Raw genomic sequence first — 24,237 nt, 5'->3', positions numbered from 1 at the left:
GGTTTTTTGTTTACCAAATAATTTCTCTGTATGTCTTTCTTTAAATTTTTTATTGTTATCCAATTACAGTTGTATGCTTTTTCTCCCCATCCCTCCACCCCACTCCAGCAGAACCCACTTCCCTCCCCCAACTCCACCATTCCCCTTGATTTTGTCCATGAGTCCTTTATAGTAGTTCCTCTAATCCCCTCTCCTCAATGTCCCCTCCCCACTCCCCTCTGGCTATTGTTAAATTGTTCTTAACTTCAGTTATGTCTCTGGTTATATTTTGTTTGCTTTTTTGTTTTGTTGATTATGTTCCAGTAAAGGTGAGATCTGTATGTCTTTAACATTCCCTTATTTTATCATCCACTTTCTTAAGTGACTATATTTCAAAATAATCAGCATGCCAAAGGGGTTTTGGGGGGTAGTATAACTGCTCGTCTTTCATTGTATAACATTGAATTCCCCTGGTACAAAGGTTTTACAGTTTACATATATATATATATGTATGTATGTATGTATTTGAAATGTATCAATCTATCTAATCTATATGGCTATAGATATTTTTTCTACATTCTCACAATCCTTAGCATAGAATTGATATGAATAATGACTCAGTAAATGTGTGTTTTAAGTATTTTTCTCTGGTTAGGCTGGTGGATATCCAACAAAGTGTAGAAATAGTCATTAAAAGCTTCTTCTGCTAATGTTAGTTCATTTTCATGAAAGTATTTTTAGTAGTTTATTTTTTATGGTATTTTTTCATTACCATTTATCACCCTTATACTCTTGTTCACTTCTACCCACCCCATGAGTATGATCTTTTGTAAAATATATGCTTTTGGATAATGATTTACAAAATACAATGTACTGTACTATACTGTTGCTCATAGTATAGTTCCGGTGGAGACTGAGGCAGAGGTAGTTGAAATCGTCAAATCTGAGGAATGTTCTGAGGTGAATGCTCTTTACTTAGAATGTAAGTGTCATGTGGGTCTTTACAGATCCATCACTTCAGTGCCCACAGCCATTCATGTACTTTCTGGTGGATGATGGAATGTGCATTGCCAAGCCTCATACCCTGGGATTGTTGTTTCGGTGACATCTAACAGGAGGTAAAATGTCATCTAATACTTCATTTCAGTATCTATTTGTCTGTTTTGTCATTTGGTGTCACTGACACCACGCAGGTGCTTTGGATAATAGTCATGGAATGCTGAGTCCTTGAGCTAAGAATACGCACATTCTGATCTTGGAGATGGTGATGTAATAACAGATGATATTAGTACAATGCTTAAAGGAGATAGTTGCCTGTGATTTAAAATTGGGACATTTAACCAGAGCTGAGAAGTGTGTTGTTTCATTCTTATGATGTTTGAAGTAGGTACATTAAGTACACTTTTTACATTAAAGGGAGGTGTGTGTGTGTGAGTGTGAGTGTGTGTGTAAAGAGAATGGGATCTAAATGAGAAGCCTTGTGCAGTCTAGTGCTCTGTCCTCCAGGGAGAAATGGAGAGAGAGCCTCCATGTTTTTCTACAGAATGGCAACCTTAAAATTAAATGAATATTCTTAGACCCTGAAATTATATAATGTTTTAATAATGGTATTAATAATTATTCAATAGTAGAGTAAGTATCAGGAACAATTACCTTAAATTATTGAAGTAAATTTTAGCATTACTTAACATCCAACCACTAAGCAATGACCACTATTACAATTGTGTTTAAACTAAGGTTTCAGTTTATTTCACAGATTAACAGAGAACCAAATTAAGGCATTACAACTGGAATACTAATGTAAATACTATTTGTCTGTTTGTTTGTTTGTTTTTCATCAAACATAAATTCTTGTTAATAACTCTTGAACTTCAACTACATCAATTGGGAATTTCATGGTTTTTTTTAAAGTTAATTAGTATAATGCTGTGAACATGTTGTAAAGGGAGATAAAATACATACATTAAGCACACTTTATACATTAAAGGAATAGAAGCTATTAGAGGAGGTCAAGGTCCAACACCCCCAAGCACTGTTCATGCAATTTCTGTTCAGTTGTCAAGAGCAGGTATCTGTTCCCCAGAGCGAGGGCAAGAGGGGAAATGCACAGTCTGAGGTGAAGGCTGTGATGTGCCAAATTAATGTAGAGCTGCTGATGTTGCTGACCCCTGGGGTAGCACGATCACAAATAGAGGTTCTGAGAAGTTGTCTACATCCCATAAACCGTGTCCCTGATGGTTACCCAGCCTTGGGCAAAGAAGAAATACAGGTGGGTTTTGTGTAAAATGAACATGCTAGAATAAAACAAAACAAAGTTATTTTCTTTTTCATACACAAAGGCTGCTTTTTCCATCTGTCTTGCAAGGGGACACGTCATTCATTGCATAAATGGTTTTGAATGGAATCCTGAAAATGAGCACTGGAAGTAACAAAGTAGAAATATCGGTGAACCAGATAGAAGAGCCTTGCAGTTATTGGACTCTGAGCGAAGGCAGGACAGTTTTAATTTACTCTTACTCATTCATTTACTACTTATTACTTCTAAGTGTTATGATGGGAAATTTATAGGGTGATACAAGCACATAGGAAGAAGACAAGAAAAACTAACTTAAACCACTAAAATTCCCTTTTGGCTCAGCAAGTTCATTAAAATAATTTGCTTAAAAAATGGAACTTTAAATATAGAGGAACATGGTACTATGCCCATATCTCTCTGGGATATATACCCATGAAGAGAGCAAAGTAATACATACAGACCCTCTTTACAAAACCAAGAGTAAGCCTATTACGTGTCTTTAGTTTGAAGAGATGAAGATTCATGATGACTATTCTCTGCATTCAATTTAGGCACAGAAGTTAATAAAGAAATGTTCAGAGTTGTATTTCTGAGACTACAGAAAACTGTGTCATACTGCCTAAATTTTAATTCTCAACAACTGTAAATAAATATTTTTTGGTGAACATGTTTTTGCTCAAAACATAATTTAGTGACAACTTTTTTCAGGGCACCTTTCACATCCTTATTCCTCAAACTGTAGATGAGTGGGTTTAACATGGGGATGACAACTGTGTAGAAAACAGAGGCCACTTTGTCTGTGTCTTTGGAGTAACTCAAGTTGGGTCGGAAATACATGAAGAGGAGTGTCCCATGAAATATAGCCACAGTGGTTAAGTGGGAGGCACAGGTGGAGAAGGCTTTGTGTCTGCCCTCAGCTGATGTCATGTGAAAGATGGTAGTTATGATGTAGCTGTAGGAGAGGAGGACAGTGATGATGCTGGACCCCACTACACAACTACACAAAACGGTCATTGCTATTTCACTAATGGTTGTGTCTGAGGTGGAGATGGCTAGTAAGAGTGGTAAGTCACAGAAAAAGTGATTGATGATATTGGAATTGCAGAATGACAACTGAATTGTGCAATAGGTAAAGACTGCTATACCGATAAAACCTGCAGTGTAGGCAGTGGCCACGAGCTGGATGCACACTCTCCTGGACATGGTCACTGTATACAGAAGGGGATTACAAATGGCTACATAACGGTCATATGCCATGACAGACAGCATGACACATTCCACACCACCAAAGGCACCGAAAAGCATTTGAACCATGCATAAATTATATGCAATCTTCTTTTGCTCAGATAAGAAATCAGCCAGCATCTTGGGGGATACAGTGGAGGAGTAGCAGACATCACAGAAAGACAGATTGCTCAGGAAATAATACATGGGCGTGTGGAGCTGGGGTTCCATGTGGATCAGCAGGATCATCCCTAGGTTGGCGATCACCGTGATACCATAAACCAGCAGGAAGAGCACAAAGAGCCCCCGCTGCACATCCTGCCTGCCAGAGAGTCCTAAGAGTATGAAGTCCGTGAACACGGTGCAGTTCTCAACAGCCATCAGTCATGTCTGAAAATCCCTGGTTGTAGAGGAAGGAAATGCAAGTGGAGGGAAAAGCATCTTTCTTCTTAGCACTTAAATGGCTAGTTCTTTCTATTTGTCAGCAGTTAGAAAAAGAGCTCAACAATGTACATTCTCTTTAAGTGAACTGACTCTGCAATGTTTCCAATTTAATATGAATTGATTGAATGATAATAATACAGCTTATATAGAATAGGTACCACAATTTGATCCAAATTAGATCATTTAATTTCCATACCTACCTATGTAGAATTTTCCATGTTATAGATTAAGAAATTGATGTCCTCAGAATCAACCAAGTTTTTTGTAGAACTATTTGGCTCAGATAACCCATATCTAATTACATGGTTGTTTCTATTCCTGATATATTGTAAGTGTTGTCATATTCTGTAATAAAAATGCATAGAGAAGTGAAAGATGCAGGTAACAAAAATATTTCTTTCTCCCCTCATTATCCAATACTGTAAAGCAGTGAGATCACTGACTTTTTTGTTGATGTAATGTGTGCCCACTTCCCCATCATCCCCTTGACTTATCCAGACTCAGTAACCAAGGGATAAAGATAGTCTGTAATCCAGGACTCCCAGAGCAGGGAGCATTCACTAGAGGACAAGGTGGGGGGTTCTCCATGGACGGTAGGTTAGAAGGCACAGGCTGGAACAAGTAGGGCTAACCGTGCTCCCTCTGACATCACTGCTCGGACAGGTGTGTTGGGATCTGACAGTAGGCATCCTGGTAGCACAGGTGACCCAGAGGCAAGTGTGGATTGCTGTGTGAGACACTCCACTCTAATCTGCTAGAACCCACTGAATCTATTCACCAAAAGATCAGATGTGCAGGATACAAGGTAATGTCTCATGTGTCCACAGTCCCATAACCTCAGAGAAACTTCCATCTGAACTGAGCCCCATCCAACTCCCTACACATTGTAACATTGCTTGACTGTGTTCTTGATCCCCTTCCTCTTGAGAATCTCTGAAATCTGCTTTCCTTTGGTTAAAAAGAGTTGGTCCTTGGAAGGTCAATAAAATTCTATGTTCTATTGTTATATTCTACACAAACAAGGCATATCATGTATAATATAATATGTGACCTCTTCTATCCTGTGGGAATATGAGAAAATGGAGAAGAGTGTAGAATAGAAAAGAATTACATTTGAACAATGACATGTGATCCATATGCAGGTCTCTAAAAACCCTGGTCACAACTCATCTAATTATCTGTGCTTGTAGAGACATTTCCTAAAAAGAAACTTCATTTCCAATCAATAATATTTATAAAATATGTAAAAGTACAGGTAAGATAATAAAAACAAACAATACCTAACCATTTTCAGAAATAAAATACTTACATTTTATTCTTTGCCATTATGAATGTCTTTAAAATAATGAGATTGATAAAAGTAAGGAAAAGTTTGTATACTATTTCTTACTCTCCATTAGTTTTATAACATGCTTTATCAAATAAAGATAAAAGAACAAAGCAATCTAAAATAGAAATGAGAAAACCACAATAAAATCCTGTACCTGTTCCAGATCCCGGACTTCTTTGTTGCCTGCTTTCTGTTTGCCAGAGGGTTCAGCACTGTCCCCTCGGTGACCTGCCTTATATCAACCTGGCTGTGTCTGGAACTGGGTGCTGGTGTCTTAGGAACAAGGGACAGGTATAAACAAGATGTTGTATCATCTGTTATTCCCTACAGGCTGGTGATTGAGAAAGAAACATGGACCTTTTGAAAATGTTGCTTTTGTCCCTCCCTACCTTATTGCCTAATGTTGTACTTACTTAGCAATAGTAAAATGAGTGTATTGAGGGCTCTTTGCGTCCAGCTCACCAAATCTTGTCCAGGTATATTGTTTCCATCTCAAAATTATCAGAAACAACTACTCAAGTTACACACAAAGACACACATATAAAAATAATCAAACATTAAACATTTTCACAAAACAAATATTTTTGTAAATACAGACAAAACTGACTATAATCATAGTGCTTAGGGAAAAACAAATTTTGTTGTCTATTATGGGATTTTAAATACTCAAACAAAAGTTACATCAAAATAAATACAGCTTATATGCAAATAGTTATTCTGAATAATAACAATGCAGCCTTTTATTCATACTTCTTTTGCTAATATCATTAGGTTTATAGAGAATCTTGAGACCTTAAAATTTTGAAATGAGTACAATTACACATACATAATTTTTCATAGCTAGGTTCTTCTTTAAAATACACTCTAGGAAATGAACGTTAAGAGAATATAAATATGACAGTAAATAAACTCAATTTTGGCAACAGAGTGAGATGTTTTATGTTGTATTATAACACCATATATTATCATATATGTTTTGATACATATATCCTCAGTGGTTTATATTAAGTCATTATTTGATACAGAAATTGAATCCTAGAGGTAACAAGTAGAGTCTATGAAATTTTCATTAAACTCGTAAAAGTTGTTCAAAATAGGTGTTCTTTGAATGTTTGGTAAAATTCACCTGTGAAGCCATCTGGTCCAGTACTTTGGTTTGTTAAGAGGTTTTGGTTACTGCTTCAATTTCTTAGTTGTAATCTGTGTATTTAGATTCTCTGATTCTTCCTGATTCAGTGTTGCAAGATTGTATGTTTCTAGCAACTAATCTATTTTTTCCTGATTAACTTGTTAGCGTAGAGTTGTTTGTGCTCCTTTCTTACAACCATTTGTATTTCCTTGGTGTGGAGAAGAGGGATATCTCGTGCACTATTGGTGAGCTTGCAGATTGGTGCAGCCATGGTAGAAAGCAGTATGGAGTATTTTTTTAAAAATTAAAAATAAAACTGATTTATGGCCCAGCAATTCCATTTTTGGGAATTTATGCTTGGTAATGACATTAAGGGAAATGAGGTTCATTAGACTCCTCGTCCCTGGAAACAATATTAGAAGTGCCAACACATTGAAAGTCCTAGAGGAAAACATAGGCAGGAATATATCAGATATTCCATGCAGCAGTATTTTCACCTACATTTCCCATAGAGCAAGTGACATAAAGGAAAGAATAAACGAATGAGACTTAATCAAAATAAAAAGCTTCTGCACGGCTAAAGAAAATATCAGCCAAATGAAAAAGGAACCTACCATTTGGGAAAATGTATTTACAAATGATATCTCGGACAAAGGTTCGATCTCCAAAATATATAAAGAACTCACATGACTCTACTCCAGGAAGAAAAACAAGCCAATTAAAAAATGGCTAAAGGACCTGAACAGACAATTCTCCAAACAGGACATACAGAAGGCCCAGAGATACAGGAAAGGATGCTAGCCATTAGAAAGGTGCAAATTAAAACCACAGTGAGATACCACTCCACACCAGTGAGAATGGCCACCATAACCAATCAACAAACAAGTGCTGGTGAGGCTGTGGAGAAAAGGGAACCCTAGTGCACTGTTGGTGGGAATGAAGACTGGTGCAGCCACTCTGGAAAACACTAGGAATTCCCTCAGAAAAGTAAAAATGGGACTGACTTTTGACCCAGTGATACCACTGCTGGGGTTATCCCTGAAGAATGCTGAAGCAGCAATTCAAAAGAAGCTATGCACCCCAATGTTCACAGCAGCACAATTTCCAATGGCCAAGTACTGGAAGCAACCCAAGTGCCTGTCAGGAAACGAGTGGATCAAAAAATTATGGTACGTTTACCCAATGGAATACTGTACAGCAGAGAGAAAGAAGGAGCTCCTACTCTTGCAACAGCATGGATAGATCTGGAGAGAATTATGCTAAGTGAACTAAGCCAGGCTTTGAAGGACAAATACCATATGATCTCACCCACGAGTGGTCAACCAAACAAACAAGCAGGCAAAACATAACCAGAGACATTGAAATAAAGAACAAACAATCAGAAACTAAAGGGATGGTGGGTGTGTAATAATGGAGTAAAATAGGGGAAGGGTCACTAATGAACATACATGAAGGACACATGGACAAACCAAAGAGTAGGAACGAGGGTATGGGTAGGGGGATTGATTAGGCAGGCGTGAGTAGTGTGGGAAATTGGAGACAACTGTAGTTGAACATCAATAAAAAAAGAAAGTGCTCACATTTTGAATAAGACACATTTGTTTAAAAATATAGTGATCATGTATAAGCAACTTGACATATTATTACAGAAATATTCCTTAAAAGTTGCTCCATTATTTTATAAGAATATACTGAACTTTTTTGTAGACAAGGCAGCACTGGAACTAAATATTTTACAACATTAAATTTCTGAAGTTTCTTAGAATCTAATGGTGCATTCACAGATTCGCTTTTTGGAGAACATTTTTGATATGTAATGTACATGATATTACTTAAATTATAAGTATATAGCTAGACAAATTTAAAATATATACTGTTTAACCAAGACCAAAACAACAAATAGAAAACCAAAACAGAATCACCAAAGCATTCTACTCTAGGATATCCTGTTTAAAAATGATTTTATGGATTTGTGTTTAGAGAGAGGGCACAGGAGGGAGAAAAAGAAGGAGAGAAACAAGCTGTGAGAGGGAAAGAGCAGTTGGTTGCCTCTTGTACATGCCCCGGCAGTGAATGAACCTGCCACCCGTGTCTGTGCCCTGATTGGGAATCAAACCGGCAACCTTTCACTTTGCAGATGACACCCGAGACTGAGCCTCATCCGTCAGAGCACCTGAAATCCTCTGAAGTCACTAGTGTCTTCATGCAAAGCAATAACTACATTTTGGTTATTATCACAGAAGATTAGTTTTGAACTGAGCACAAGCAGACACCTAAAGCATGTGCTGCTGTGGTCAGTTAAACACTTGTTCACGTTGTTGCGTTCAGTTGCAAAGATGGATCCCGTAGAGCATAGTTTTGTACAAGTATATTGTTACTTTTTGATCTACTTTAATGAGCATGGTAGGCAGTGGAGTTGTTTTCTCTTTTGTTATTACTACTAATTTTAGTATGAACACTCCCAAAATACCTTATAGTAGACATAAACACCCACTTATGTTGTATATAAAACCAGGAATTGAAATGTGTGTGGGTGAGTATGTGAAATTTATATTTATTAAATATCATCATACAGGATTCTATGAAGTCTGCCAATCCACCTGGCAATAACACACTGCCCTTGTGTGAGTCCCTTGTTGAACATCCTCACCAGTAACTAAGAGGATCTTTTCCTTTCATTGCAGCCAGTATTTGGAATATTTGATATTCCTGACAGCTAAGAAAGTTGAATATTCACTATTATAAAGTGTGTCTCCTAGTGCAAATTCAGAATTGAAGGCCTGTGAAGGAGACCAGCTTGGTGGTAGTGATGCTCCCGCATCCCAAACTCTCTGTCTGTCTGTCATCACTGCCACTTCCAGTTCAGGTCTGACTGGCCAGAGCTGTAATGCATTCCCCTGGTATGAGTGTGTTCCCTGCCATCTGCCATTGTCTCAATCATGCCCAGTGGGTACGTGCACTGACAGACTCATGTTACTATAATCCAGGATGCAGTGACTTGAATAAAGAATAAGATTACTCACTTTTAAACCCCTCATTTGACAGAGTGGAACCTGAGGTCCGAAGAGAAAGAGTGGTTTGTTGAAGGTCACAGGCAGAGTAGGATGGGAGGAGACACTCTGACTGAATATTGTAATTGCTTCCATGGTTCAGAGCATGTTTCTGCAGAAGATTTCAAGCTCAGTTGAGTAGCTGCCTCTTCGTATGGAGCCACAAGCTTATAGATACCATGCGAATTATTTCATTTTTGATTCATCAAATTTTGCTAACCAAATTTTTACCACACAGAGCTGTTTGCTTGGATTATTATACATAGACCCTTCATCCTTGGTAGTGCTTGTGTTTGGAGATATTAATGCCTGAGCAGAAATAAAGAACTCTAGTTAAGGAATTATTGTGTAACATTGATTGATTACACAAAATTACTGAAGGAGACTATGCTCAGGAGCCAGAGATGGGAAGATAAACCTACAGATGTTGGGACGACAGTGTAGTCATCTTCTGGGGAATGAACCCTACTGAAGTTAGGACTGTAAGTTGAAAGAAGGTATATCAAGTGTGTGTGAAAAGAGTCCAGCCATTGTTAATATAAGAACCATTTGTGTCACATCAATGTAGCCTGTCAGCCAAATAGCTTGGACTGGAATGCACATGACTGAACAATGACCACTTCCCTGCACTAGTCAGTGGGGCAGCATAATGGTATGAACATGGTGTAAAGAGATATAAAGTACATACATTAAGCAACTTTATACATTAAAGGGAGAGTGGCTATTAGAGAAGGTCAAGGTCCTCCACCCCCAAGCACCGTTCATGCAATTTCTGTTCTGTTGACAAGAGCAGGTATCTGTTCCCCAGAGCGAGGGCAAGAGGGAAAATACACAGTCTGATGCAAAGGCCATGATGTGCCAAATAAATGTAGAGCTGCTGATGCTGCTGACCCCTGGGGTAGCACGATCAGAAATAGAGGTTGTGAGAAGTTGTCTACATCACATGAACCGTATACCTGATACCTAGCCAGCCTTGGGCAAAGAAGAAATACAGGTTGGTTTTGTGTAAAATGAACATGCTAGAATAAAACAAAACAAAGTTATTGTCTTTTTCATACACAAAGGCTGCATTTTCCATCTGTATTGCAGGGGGCACATCTTCATTCATTGCATAAATATTTATGAATGCCACCCTGAAAATGAGCATTGTAAATAACAAAGTAGAAATACCTGTGAACAAGATAGAGAGGAGCCTTGCAGTTATTGGACTCTGAGCAAAGGCAACAGTTTTAATTTACTCTTACTCATTCATTTACTAGTTATTACTTCTAAGTGTTATGATGGGAAATTTATAGGATGATATGAGCACACAGGAAGAAGACAGCAGAAGGTAATTTAAACCACTGAAGCTCCCTTCTGGTTCAGCAAGTTTATTAAAATCATTTGCTTAAAAATGGAGCTTTAAACCTGCAGGAGCATGGTACTATGCCCGTAATTGTCTGGGATATATACCAATGAATAGAGCAGAGTAATACATAAAGACCCCCTTTACAAATCCAAGAGTAAACCTATTACGAGTCTTTAGTTTGAAGAGATGAAGATTCATGATGACTATTCTCTGCATTCAATTTAGGCACAAAGGGAATAAAGAAATATTCAGATTTATTTGTGAGACTACAACAAAACTGTGTCCAAGTGCCTAAATTGCAATTCTCCACAACTCTAAATGAATATTTTTTGGTGAACATGTTTTCAATGCGAACATAATTTAGAGACAACGACCTTTTTGAGGGCACCTTTCACATCCTTATTCCTCACACTGTAGATGAGTGGGTTTAACATGGGGATGACAACTGTGTAGAAAACAGAGGCCACTTTGTCTGTGTCCATGGAGTAGCTTGAGTTGGGTCGGAAATACATGAAGAGTAGCGTCCCATAAAACATAGCCACAGCAGTTAAATGGGAGGCACAGGTGGAGAAGGCTTTGTGTCTGCCTGTGGCGGACTTCATGTGAAGGATGGTAGTTATTATGTAGCTGTAGGAGAGGAAGACTGTGATGACGCTGTACCCCACAACACAACTACAGTAAATGGTCATTGCTATTTCATTGGTGGTTGTGTCTGAGGTGGAGATGGCTAGTAAGGGTGGTAAGTCACAAAAGAAGTGATTGATGATATTGGAATTGCAGAATGACAATCGAAGTGTGAAATAGGTAAAGATTGCCATATCCATAAAACCTGCAGAGTAGGCAGTGGCCACCAGCTGAGTGCACACTCTCCTGGACATGGTCACTGTATACAGAAGGGGATTACAAATGGCCATGTAACGGTCATATGCCATGACAGACAGCATGACACATTCTGCATCTGCAAAGGCTCCAAAAAGCATTTGAACCACACATAAATTATATGCCATTTTCTTTTGCTCAGATAAGAAATCAGCCAGCATCTTGGGACAGACAGAGGAGGAGTAGCAGACATCACAGAAAGACAGATTGCTCAGGAAATAATACATGGGCGTGTGGAGCTGGGGTTCCATGTGGATCAGCAGGATCATCCCTAGGTTGGCGATCACAGTGATGCCATAAACCACCAGGAAGAGCACAAAGAGCCCCTGCTGCACATCCCGCCTGCCAGAGAGTCCTAAGAGTATGAAGTCCGTGAACACGGTGCAGTTCTCAACAGCCATCACTCAGGTTGCCAATCCCTGGTTGTGGAAGAAGGACATGGATGTTCAGTGTTAACATCATCTATCTTATCAGTTAAATTGCTGATTCTTTCTATTTCTCAGTAATCAGAAAAAGAAGTAAACAATGCCAGAACTCCTTGAGGAAATCTGACTCTTTGGAAATACTTGATATATAATGTGAATCCATAAACGTTAATGATCCTATCTCTTACATTTATATAACATTATACCTAGTTTGTGGCACAGTTTTATATTAAATCATGCTTTTTCCATACCAACCTATGTAGTATTTGTGATAATTTTTGTTACTCCTTTCTTAGAAATTAAGAAATTGATGTTTTCATAGCTGAGGCAATAGTTCTTTAATTACTTGGTTCAGTAAACCACTCTTCTGATAAGATTGTTGCTGTTTTTCAGTATTGTGGAGCCTGTGTTACATCCTGTAATTGAGAAGCACAGTTAGCTGAGAGGTACAAAGAGTGGATATGTTGTTTTATTTTACTTCACTGTTAGAATTGTGGACGGGCAGAGACATGGTGGTTTCTGGATAGAACATTCCCCTATTCACTACTAACTCCTCATGTCTTTTCCAGTCTCCACAGCCAGGGAGAGAGATAGTCTGTGACTCAGGACCCCCTGGAGCAGGATGGTGCTGGTGCTCGGGAAGAGGCTGGAGGGTCCCCATTGGTGAGAGTTAGGCTGGAATAGGCCTGGGCTAACCATGCTCCCTCTGACAGCAGCTGCTGTTCAGCAGAGCTTCTGCAGAATGTTTGGGACCTGACTCCAGGCATGCTGGTCTCAGGGGTGACAAAGAGGTAAAGAAAGGGTTGTTGTATTTCCACACTAGTGGGTCACTTTCCTCTAACCAACTAGAATCCACAGCATGTATTCACCAACAGAACAGATGTGTCACTCACAGGATAAAAGTCCTCATCTGTCCACAGCCCAGTAAATTCAGAGAGAATTCATGTTGAACTATGCCTCCATTTCCCTAAAATTTGATATATTGCTTCTTGTTTTCTTTGATTCCTATTTTCCTTAAGTAGCTCTGAAATCTGCCCTTCTTTGCTTTAAAAGCATTGGTCTTTGGGAGGCCAATTATGTTGTATGTCCCACTGTTCTAATTTACCCAATCAATTATGTTATGTGTGTTGTATGTGACCCCTTGTGTTCTGTGCAAATAGTGACAGTGGATTGGAAGATAGAAGAACAGAAACAGAAAATCAGATTAATGATGAAGTATCCATGGGTGTTTCTCCAAACCCTTGGCATAAACTCATTTGAATAGCTGTTCCTGAAAACACATCTTTTAAAAATGCTTTGATATTTCTTTTAAAATATACAAAGTATAGGTAAGAGATTAAAAATGAAAAGTCCTATCACCTCCACTATTCATGCTGTCATTACATTGTATTTCCTGCCATTTATATATATGTCTTTATAATAGTTAGATTGATAAAAGTAATTAAAATTTTGTATAACATTACATACCCTTTATAGGTTAGATAGCATATATTCAGTGCAATGATGATAAAAATTAGAGAAATCTGATACAGACATCAGAGGAACAGCAAGTCCAGGTGCACTGACTTCCGTGCTCCACCCAGTCTGTCTGCAGGAGGGCTCAGCCCTGCCTCCCCACTGAGCTGCGTTATTTTGCTGTTTCTGTGTCTGCTTGCTGGGCGTTGAACACAGACTCTCAGGAATACGTGAGAGATACAATTAATTACATGTTTTGTCATGTGTTATTTTTCTACAGGCAGGGTGATTGAGGAAGAACTACAGATTTAAAAAACTGTTAGGTGTGTTGAAAAACCACCTAAGTATTTTTCCACCAGGTAAACACAAGAGAGTGCTGTACCTGGGGGACCAAAGAGCTCCACTACCATTGTCTTATTTCTCCGGGGATGTATGTAGAGGAGGCAGAGTCCTCCTTGGTCACCTTCTTCAGATTCCTCCCCACCCTCATTTTCCCCTCCGGTGCTTCTTGTCTCCAGGGATGCCAGCTGCCTCAGGGGACACCCCCTTCAAGCAGGATCTAAAGGTGATCTTCATAAACTGGGAGCCCCTGTAGTGTAACTCCCACTCCCCATGACATCCGGAGTATGGAGAGCAATATATTGTCAAAACGTAGATAATTTAAATTAATTCCCAAAGGCTTTATGTTCTAATACACTGACTTTCATTAACTACACGTGGAAGGAGGAAGAATCACAACACAATTTAATACTTCAGAGCAAACAAGGGAGAAAAGATTTTCTATGTCTACAGGGCTTTCCTGAGATCCCAGGTACGCCCCACACCCAGTGCTGCAGAGAGAACAGTCTACTCACAATCTCCTCCTTCCAGATAATGGCTGTTTGGCCCTGCGGCGTGGGTCTGTATCACAAAGTGCAGAGCTTGACAAAGGCACCAAGGAAAACCAGTTCAGTAAGGCTTCCTGGGTGAGGACAAGGAAAGTAGTTTCTGAAGGCTGCTAAAAATACCTCTGGTATCTGTGAGGTAGCACTTTCTGGTAAAAAAAAAAAAGACAATCATTTAATGAAATAGTTTATATGGAAGTCGTATGCTTTGTTGATTTTACAATAATATTTTGAAAATGCATGTATTTAAGAAACTGTTAGTAATTTAAAATCTCTGTAATAGGTTTAATAGCATACTTTCAGTCCATTAAGATAAAAATTAGAGAAATCTAAAATAGAAATTAGACAATTGCCTACAAGCTGATAGTAAGTAGTCTTTGGTATTTGGAAAACTTTTTAATGATACGTATACGTGTATTTTAAAATGTACGTTTTTGAAAGTTCAAATGTGCCTGCATCCAATCCCTGAACAACAATGAGAAAACTAGCTTTTGAGAGACTGTTTGTGGACTGTAACAGAATCAATACCAAATTGGCAAATAGTTGTGTATGTTTTTATAAAGTGTATGGAATTACAGTCTTCTGCTTTTATACCTTCACGTCTGTATCCTTTCATTCAGTTCTATGTATATGAGATTCCCCCAAGCTGTTACATGTGAGTCTAACAAGGTGCAGCCAACAGGGTGGCCCCACATAGGGATTTGTAATGGGGTGCAGAACTCAAGGTGTCCAGGAAATATTAGAAAAATATATATAGGATGTCCTCAACCCCACAAGCCTGAGGTGGGGGAAGGGACACATGGAGCAGGGCCATTCAGAGCTGTTTTGTATAGCAACAGCTTCGCAGCTGACCCCTGGCATGGTCATTTAACATATCTATAACCTTTAACTGGTTTCATAGATATGTTCAATAGCTGTGGCCAAGCTTTGAACCAGGGAGATGGAAGTGACTTCCACCCAAGATGTAACTGGGAGGTAACTCCTCTTGGTTCAAGTGCCTGCTTGAGAGCTTGGAGATGATTGGCTCCATGCCAAGGGGCCACACCTGCCCAGACTTACTTTGGCAGCCCAGCAAAGCTGGAAGAATCCTGGAATGCTGGCAGGTGTAACTGATTGTAGGAGGAGTTGGAAGTGGGGCTGCCTAGGAAGACTGGTGCTGGAATTTAAACCCAGGCATAGCAGCTGTACTGCAGAGAGGATCAGGCAGTTTTGGCGAGTGCGCACCCTGTGGTGGAGACACAGTTGATGTTGCCAGGCGCCTGAATCACGGACTTGTACTTCTTTTCCTGAATTATGGTACCCTGACTGGGCAGAAGGAGATGAAACTGTGGGTATTCTAAAGGACTTTAGTATTTTAATGAAGACATTAAGTCATGCCTCTAAGTCTATATAACTTTTAAATATATAATTCCTTTCCTTTTCACCAATTTCTGGCATTGAGGGACGTCTCTCCCTGGTGGTGGGCTAGGCGAAACTAGTAGGTGGGGGGGGCCCACAGAGAGAAAGAGGGGGATCCCTTGGTAATAGTATGTCGTTCATCCCCCCACCCCGTCTGTTCTGCAACAGGAGGATAGTTTATTCATTCTGTTTGCTGTGTAGTATTCCAATTAATAATCACACTAAATATTTTTGTCAAATCCCAAATAATGCTACATTGATCATTTTTGTACAGCCTTTGCATGTACATACCTTCTCATTTCTGATGGGTACAAAAGTACTAATGAGATTTGGGGGACGGCTGCGACAGAAAGCTGCCATTCAGTTTAACAAAGCTGAACATCAGGTTTGAATTCCGTCAGTGGGTGAGAGCTGTAGACGTTCCACATTCAGGCAGGTGCTTGGTATTAATATTGAGAATCTTTCTCATGGTAGCTGATCTTTTGGTGAGGCCTGATGCAGCACGTACATACAGAAAATATGTAAGTGCGAAGTATACAACTTGTTTTAAAAAATATCCTCGTAATCAGTATCCAGACCAAGAAACAGAACATTATTACAATCGCTAAAGCCTTCTACATTCTCCCTTCTTTTTAGTTGTCTTTAGTTCACACATTAGACTCAGACCTGTTTAGAGTAGCTAGAAACGTATGCAGTCTGATTTTAAACACATTTCCGTTGTGTTACAGGGAAACAGCGTGCCAGCTCGATGCTGTTATCGTTCTGCTTTCAGGGTCCACACCCATCTGTGCTTGGGCTTTGGTCTAGGTCAGTTGCACTCCTGCCACGTTGCTGTTCAGGACACGACCCAGGTCAGAGGTAGAACTTCCAAGGCCATGGGTTAAAATGGATGTATTATTACTACAAGAAGCATCTCCTGTTGTTTTTCTACTGTATTGTGTCTCAGAATCTCAGCAACAATACCTCCCTAGAGAACAGAGCAGCGTCCTTTTCCTCCTTGGGTTTCCCTAGCAATCTGGAATGTTCTTACAGAAAAGCATTTTTTCTCAAGTATCTGCATTTTTTATTTAGTATTTTTAAATTTATTTATTTTTTTATTTATTTTGCTTTTTTGAATTGCTATTCAATTAGAGTCGTCTGCATTTTCTCCCCATCCCTCCACCCCACCCCAGACAAATCCACCTCCCTCCCCAGTCTCCACCCTCCCGCTTGGTTTTGTCCATGTGTCCTTTATAATAGTTCCTGAAAACCCCTCTCCACACTGTTCCCTCACCACTCCCCTCTGGTTATTGTTAGATTGTTCTTAACTTCAATGTCTCTGGTTATATTTTGTTTGCCTTATTTTTTTTGTTGATTAGGAAAAGCATTTTGTGTCTGAACTAGATATTGAATGACTTCAGGTTTTGTGTTACTGTGGCAAACATTTAAGATTGTCCTTGCTTCTTGTGTGGTCCTTGAAATTCATGTCCTTGTCCCTGTTTGGTAAACAAGCCACTTCCAGTAATTTGGCCAACAACAAAGTTGAGCAGAGGCATGTAAAGTTATCAAATATCTTGATAAATACTGTTTGGTGTATTTGTTTTCCAAATAATTTCTCTGCATGTCTTTAATATTCCCTTGTTTCATCATCCACTTTTTATGTAACTGTATTTCAAAATAATCAGCATGCCAAAGTGGCATTTTGGGGGGTAGGATAACTGCTCGTCTTTCATTGTATAACACTGAATTCCCCTGGGACATAAATTTTTATTTTACATACATATATGTATGTATGTATTTGAAATCTATCACTCTATCTCATCTATATGGCTATAGATATGTTTTTCTACATTCTCAAAATCCTTAGCACAGAATTGATATGAATAATAACTCAGTAAATGTGTGTTTTAAGTATTTTTCTCTTGTTAGGCAGGTGGATATCCAACAAATTGTAGAAATAGCCATTAAAAGCTGCTTCTGGTAATGTAGTTCATTTACATGAAGGTATTTTCAGTAGTTTATTTTTTATGGTATTTTTTCATTACCTTTTATCACCCTTATATTCTTGTCCACTTCCACTCCACCCCATGAGTATGATCTTTTATAAAATATATGTTTCTGGATAGTGCTTTACAAAATACAATGTATTCTACTATACAGTTGTTCATAATATAGTTCAGGTGGAGCCTGAACAACAGATAGATGAAATCGACAAATCTGAGTGATGTCCCAAGGTGAATGCTCTTTACTTAGAGTGTAAGTGTCATGTGGGTCTTTACAGATCCATCACTTCAGTGCCCACAACCATTCATGTACTTTCTGGTGGATGATGGAATGTGCATTGCCAAGCCTCATACCCTGAGATTTGTTGTTTCAGTGACATCTACCAGGAGGTAAAATGTTATCTAATACTTCATTTCAGTATCTATTTGTCTGTTTTGTCATTTGGTGTCACTGACACCATGCAGGTGCTTTGGATAATACACATGGAATGCTCAGTGCTTGAGCTAAGAACACGCACAATCTCATCTTGGAGATGGTGATGTAGTAACACATGATAGTAGTACAATGCTTAAAGGAGATATTTGCCTGTGATTTAAGAATGGGGCATTTCATTAGAGTTCACAGGTTGTTTCATTCTTATGATGTTTGAAGTAGGTACATTAAGCACACTTTATACATTAAAGGGAGGGGTGTATGTGTGTGTATGGAAAGAGATGAGGACCTAAATGAGAAGCCTTGTGCAGTCTACTACTCTCTCCTCCAGGAAGTAGAAGAAAGTACCCCCAGGTTTTTTTTACGGCATGGCAACCTTAAAATTAAGTGAATATTCTGGGATTCTGAAATTATATAATATTTTTTTATAATGGTGTTAATAGTTATTCAATAATAGTGTAAATGTCAGGTACAATTACCTTAAATTATTAGAATAGATTTTAGCATTATGTAACATCCAACCAATAAGCAATGACCACTAAGCAATGTAAAAATGGTGCTTTGACTAAGGTTTCAGTTTTTTTCACAGATTGACAGAGAACCAATTTAAGGCATTACAAGTGGAATACTAATTTAAATAGTATTTGTTTGTTTGTTCTTTGTCAAACATAAATTCTTGTAATAACTCTTGAGCTTTAACTACATCAATTGGAATTTCATGTTTTTTTAAAGTTAATTTTTAAAATGCTGTGAACATGTTGTAAAGGGAGATAAACTACATACATTAAGCACACTGTATACATTAAAGGGATAGTGGCTATTAGAGGAGGTCAAGATTTATACCCGCAAGCATCATTCATGCAGTTTTTGTACAGTTGTCTGGAGCAGGTATCTGTTCCCCACAGTGAGGGCAAGAGGGGAAATCCACAGTCTGAGGTGAAGGCTGTGATGTGCCACTTAAACGTAGAGTTGCTGACGCTTGCTGACCCCTGGGTAGAACATCAGAAATAGAGGATCTGAAAAGATCTCTACATCACATGAACCATGTCCCTGATGGTTACCCAGCCTTGGGCAAAGCAGAAATACAGGTGGGTTTTGTGTAAAATGAACATGCTAGAATAAAACAAAACAAAGTTATTTTCTTTTTCATACAGAAAGGCTGCCTTTTCCATCTGTCTTGCAGGGGGCACATCTTCATTCATTGCATAAATATCTATGAAGAGCATCCTGAAAATGAGCATTGGAGATAACAAAGTAGAAATACTGGTGAACCAGATAGACAAGAGATTTGCAGTTATGGGACTTTGAATGAAGGCAGGAGAATTATAATTTACTCTTATCCATTCCTTTAGTACTTATTACTTCTAAGTGTTATGATGAGAAATTTATCGGATGATATAAGCACATAGGAAGAAGACAACAAAAGCTAACTTAAACCACTAAAACCTCCCTTCTGGCTCAGCAAGTTTATTAAAAGCATTTGCTTAAAAATGGAACTTTAAACATGGAGGGAGATGGTACTATGCCCATATCTCTGGGATATATACCCATGATTAGAGCAGAGTAATACATAAAGACCCTCTTTTCAAAACTAAGAGTAAACCTATTACGTGTCTTTATGTTGAAGAGATGAAGATTCATGATGACTATTCTCTGCATTCAATTTAAGCAAAAAGGGAATAAAGAAATATTCAGAATTGTATTTGTGAGACTACCAAAGAACTGTGTCAAAGTGCCTAAATTTTAATTGTCAACAACTGTAAATAAATATTTTTTGATGAACATGTTTTCACCCAGAACATAATTTAGTGACAACGACTTTTTTCAGGGCACCTTTCACGTCCTTATTCCTCAAACTGTAGATCAGTGGGTTTAACATGGGGATGACAACTGTGTAGAAAACAGAGGCCACTTTGTCCATGTCCCTGGAGTAACTTGAGTTGGGTCGGAAATACATGAACAGGAGAGTCGCATAAAATACAGCCACCGTGGTTAAGTGGGAAGCACAGGTGGAGAAGGCTTTGCATCTGCCTGTTGCGGACTTCATGTGAAGGATGGTAGTTATGATGTAGCTGTAGGAGAGGAGGACAGTGATGATGCTGGACCCCACAACGCAACTACAGGAAATGGTCATTGCTATTTCACTGGTGGTTGTGTCTGAAGCAGAAAGGGCAAGTAAGGGTGGGATGTCACAGAAAAAGTGATTGATGATATTGGAATTGCAGAATGACAACTGAATTGTGAAATAGGTAAAGATTGCCATATCTATAAATCCTGTGGTGTAGGCAGTGGCCACGAGCTGGATGCACACTCTCCTGGACATGGTCACTGTATACAGAAGGGGATTACAAATGGCTACGTAACGGTCATAGGCCATGACAGACAGCATGACACATTCTGCATCTGCAAAGGACCCAAAAAAGCACATCTGAACCACACATAAATTATATACAATCTTCTTTTGCTCAGATAAGAAATCAGCCAGCATCTTGGGACAGACAGAGGAGGAGTAGCAGACATCACAGAAAGACAGATTGCTCAGGAAATAATACATGGGCGTGTGGAGCCGGGCGTCCATACTGATCAACAGGATCATCCCTAGGTTGGTGATCACAGTGATGCCATAAACCAGCAGGAAGAGCACAAAGAGCCCCTGCTGCACATCCCGTCTGCCAGAGAGTCCTAAGAGTATGAAGTCTGTGAACACGGTGCAGTTCTCAACAGCCATCACTCAGGTTGGCAATCCCTGGTTGTGGAGGAAGGAAATGCAAGTTGAAGGAAAATCATCTACTCTCTTAGCAGTTACACAGCTTGTTCTTTCTATTTGTCCACAGTTAGAAAAAGAGCTCAACAGTGCACATCCTCTTTAAGGAAAATGACTCTCTGCAATATTTCCAATTTAATATTAGCGATAAAATAGTAATATTAAAGGTTACATAGAGTAGGTAGCGCATCTTGATCGAAATGAAACCTTTATATTTCCATACCTACCTATGGAGTATTTTTCCAACTTATAGATTAAGAAATTGATGTCCTCAGAGTCAAGCAAGTTGTTCTTAGAACTATTTGGTTCAGATAACCCATATGTAATTACATGGTTGTTTCTATTCCTGATGTAGTGTAAGTGTTGTTATATTCTGAAATGAAAAAGCATAGAGAAGTGAGAGATGTAGGTAACAAAAACATTTCTTTCTCCCCTCATTATCCAATACTGTAAAGCAGTGAGATCATTGGGTTGTTTATTGATTTATAAGGTGCCCACCTCCTTATAACCCCCTTGTCCTATCCAGCCTCAGTCACCAAGGGATAAATGTAGTCTGTGATCCAGGAATCCTGGAGCAGGGAGCATTCACTAGAGGAGAAGGTGGAGGGGTCTCCGTGGATGGTAGGTTAGAGGGCACAGGCTGGAACATGTAGGGCTAACCGTGCTCCCTCTGACATCAGTGCTCGGGCAGGTGTGTTGGGACCTGACAGTAGGCATCCTGGTAGCACAGGTGACCCAGAGGCAAGTGTGGATTGCTGTGTGAGACACTCCACTCTAATCTGCTAGAACCCACTGAATCTATTCACCAAAAGATCAAATGTGCAGAATAGAAGGTATTGTCTCATGTGTGCACAGTCCCATAACCTCAGAGAAATTTCTGTCTGAACTGGACCCCATCCAACTCCCTAGACAGTGTGACATTGCTTGACTGTGTTCTTGATCTCTTTACTCTTGAGAATCTCTGAAATCTGCTTTCCTTTGGTTAAAAAGAGTTGGTGTTTGGAAGGTCAATAAAATTCTATGCTCTACTCTTATATTCTACACAAACCAGGCATATCATATATAATGTAATATGTGCCTTCTGTATTCTGTGGGAATATGAGAATGGAGAAAAGTGTAGAATAGACAAAGAATTACATCTTAATAACGATGTATGATCCACATTCAGGTCTCTAAAAACTCTGGTCTCAACTCATCTAATTATTTGTGCTTATAGAAACATTTGTTTAAAATAAATTTAATTTCCTATGAAATATATTTATAATATATGTAAAAGTACAGGTAAGGGTGTAAAAACAAACAATACCTAACCATTTTCAGAAATAAAATACTTACATTTTATTCTTTGCCATTATGAATGTCTTTAAAATAATGAGATTGATAAAAGTAAGGAAAAGTTTGTATACTATTTCTTACTCTCCATTAGTTTTATAACATGCTTTATCAAATAAAGATAAAAGAAGTAAAGAAATCTAAAATAGAAATGAGAAAACCACAGTAAAATCCCGTACCTGTTCTGGATCCTGGACTTCTTTGTTCCCTGCTTTCTGTTTGCCAGAGGGTTCAGCACTGTCCCCTCAGTGACCTGGCTTATATCCTCCTGCCTGTGTGTGGACCTGGGTGCTGGTATAACAAGATATTATCATGTGTTATTCCCTACAGGCTGGTGATTGAGAAAGAAACATGGACCTTTTGAAATGTTGCTTTTGTCCCTCCCTACCGTATTGCCTAAAGTTGTACTTACTTAGCAATAGTAAAATGAGTGTATTGAGGGCTCTTTGCACCCAGCGCACCAAATCTGATGCAGGTACATGGTTTCCATCTCATAATTTACAAAAACATCCACTCAAGTCATACACAAAGACACACATATACAAACACTCTTATATTAAATATTTTTATAAAATAAAAATTTTCCTAAAGACAGACAAAACTGACTATAATCATAGTGCTTAGGGAATAGTACATTTTTTGTGTGTCTTATGGGATTTTTAATATTCAAACAAAAATTACAGCAGGGTAAATATAGCTTATATGCCAATATTTATTCTGAAAATTGACAATGCATCCTTTTTTACATTAATTTATTCATTCTTCTTTTGCTAATACCCTGTAGGTTTATACAGAATCTTCAGACCTTAAAATTTTGATATGAGTACAATTACACATACATAATTTTTCATAGCTAGGTTCTTCTTTAAAATAAATTCTAAGAAATGAACTTTAAGAGCATATATATTTGACAGTAAATAATGTTAACATCAATTTTGGCCTTTTTAACAGAGTGAAATGTTTTATGTTGTGTTATAATCACCATATAATATCATATGTGTTTTGATACATACATCCTACGTTGTTTCTAATAAACTCATTATTTCATACAAAAATTGAAACTTAGAGGTAGTAAGTAGGGTTTTTTAGACATTTTCTTTAAAGTCATAAGAGTTGCTCAAAATAGGTGTATTTTTTTAATTAAATTTTTATTGTTATTCAATTACAGTTGTATGCCTTTTCTCCCCATCCCTGCACCCCACCACATCTGAACCCACCTCCCTTCCCCAATCCCCCCTCTCCCTTGATTTTGTCCATGTGTCCTTTATAGTAGTTCCTGTAAACTCTCTCCACTGTCCTCTCCGTACTCTCCCCCTGGGTATTGTTAGATTGTTCTTAACTTCAATGTCTCTGGTTATATTTTGTTTGCTTTTTTCTTCTGTTGATTATGTTCCAGTTAAAGGTGTGAGCATATGGTATTTGTCCCTCACCATCCTGCTTATTTCACTGAGCATAATGCTCTCCAGTTCCATCCATGCTGTTGCCAAGGGTATAAGCTCCTTCTTTCTCTCTGCTACATGGAATTCCATTGTGTAAATGTACCATAGTTTTTTGGATTCACTCATTTGCTGAGGGGCACTTAGGTTACTTCCAGGACTTGGCTATTGTAAATTGTGCTGCTATGAATATTGGGGTGCATAAGTTCTTTTAGATTGGTGTCTTAGGGTTCTTAGGGTATAATCCCAGCAGCAGAATTGCTGGGTCAAAGGGCAGTTCCATTTTTAGTGTTCTGAGGAAATTCCATAGTGTTTTCCACAGTGGCCTCACAGTCTGCATTCCCACCAACACTGCACTAGGGTTCCCTTTTCTCAACATCCTCTCCCACATTTATTTGTGGATTTGTTTATGTTGGCCACTCTGACTGGTGTGAGATGGTACCTCACTG

At 38.6% G+C, this 24,237-nt stretch overlaps 3 protein-coding genes and 1 long non-coding RNA gene across 4 annotated transcripts; all 4 read right to left on the bottom strand.

Moving 5' to 3' along the window:
* Nucleotides 1-1,848: 1,848 nt before the first annotated feature.
* Nucleotides 1,849-5,539, bottom strand: LOC128781055 (uncharacterized). Its single transcript, XR_008426938.2, has 3 exons — nt 5,428-5,539; nt 4,144-4,288; nt 1,849-2,273 (listed from the first exon to the last, which is right to left on the bottom strand). It is a non-coding gene; the product is annotated as an uncharacterized lncRNA (long non-coding RNA).
* LOC128781053 (olfactory receptor 5AP2) lies at nt 2,865-4,124 on the bottom strand. The gene has a single exon (XM_053925221.1). The coding sequence runs from the start codon at nt 3,878-3,880 to the stop codon at nt 2,909-2,911; it is 972 nt and encodes a 323-aa protein (XP_053781196.1). The 5' UTR covers nt 3,881-4,124; the 3' UTR covers nt 2,865-2,908.
* Nucleotides 5,540-11,144: 5,605 nt separating the features above from the next.
* Nucleotides 11,145-12,080, bottom strand: LOC128780843 (olfactory receptor 5AP2-like). The gene has a single exon (XM_053923864.1). The coding sequence runs from the start codon at nt 12,078-12,080 to the stop codon at nt 11,145-11,147; it is 936 nt and encodes a 311-aa protein (XP_053779839.1).
* Nucleotides 12,081-18,550: 6,470 nt separating this feature from the next.
* On the bottom strand, nt 18,551-22,650 carry LOC112302688 (olfactory receptor 5AR1-like). Its single transcript, XM_053925225.1, has 3 exons — nt 22,532-22,650; nt 21,248-21,393; nt 18,551-21,002 (listed from the first exon to the last, which is right to left on the bottom strand). Exon 3 carries the CDS (start codon nt 20,982-20,984, stop codon nt 20,046-20,048), a length of 939 nt encoding a protein of 312 aa, XP_053781200.1. The 5' UTR covers nt 20,985-21,002; nt 21,248-21,393; nt 22,532-22,650; the 3' UTR covers nt 18,551-20,045.
* Nucleotides 22,651-24,237: the final 1,587 nt, after the last annotated feature.

Source organism: Desmodus rotundus, chromosome 5 (assembly GCF_022682495.2).
Source record: "Desmodus rotundus isolate HL8 chromosome 5, HLdesRot8A.1, whole genome shotgun sequence".
Lineage (NCBI taxonomy): Eukaryota > Metazoa > Chordata > Mammalia > Chiroptera > Phyllostomidae > Desmodus > Desmodus rotundus.
Note: the sequence above shows the minus strand (reverse complement) of the source record. Positions and strands in the feature narration are given on the sequence as shown.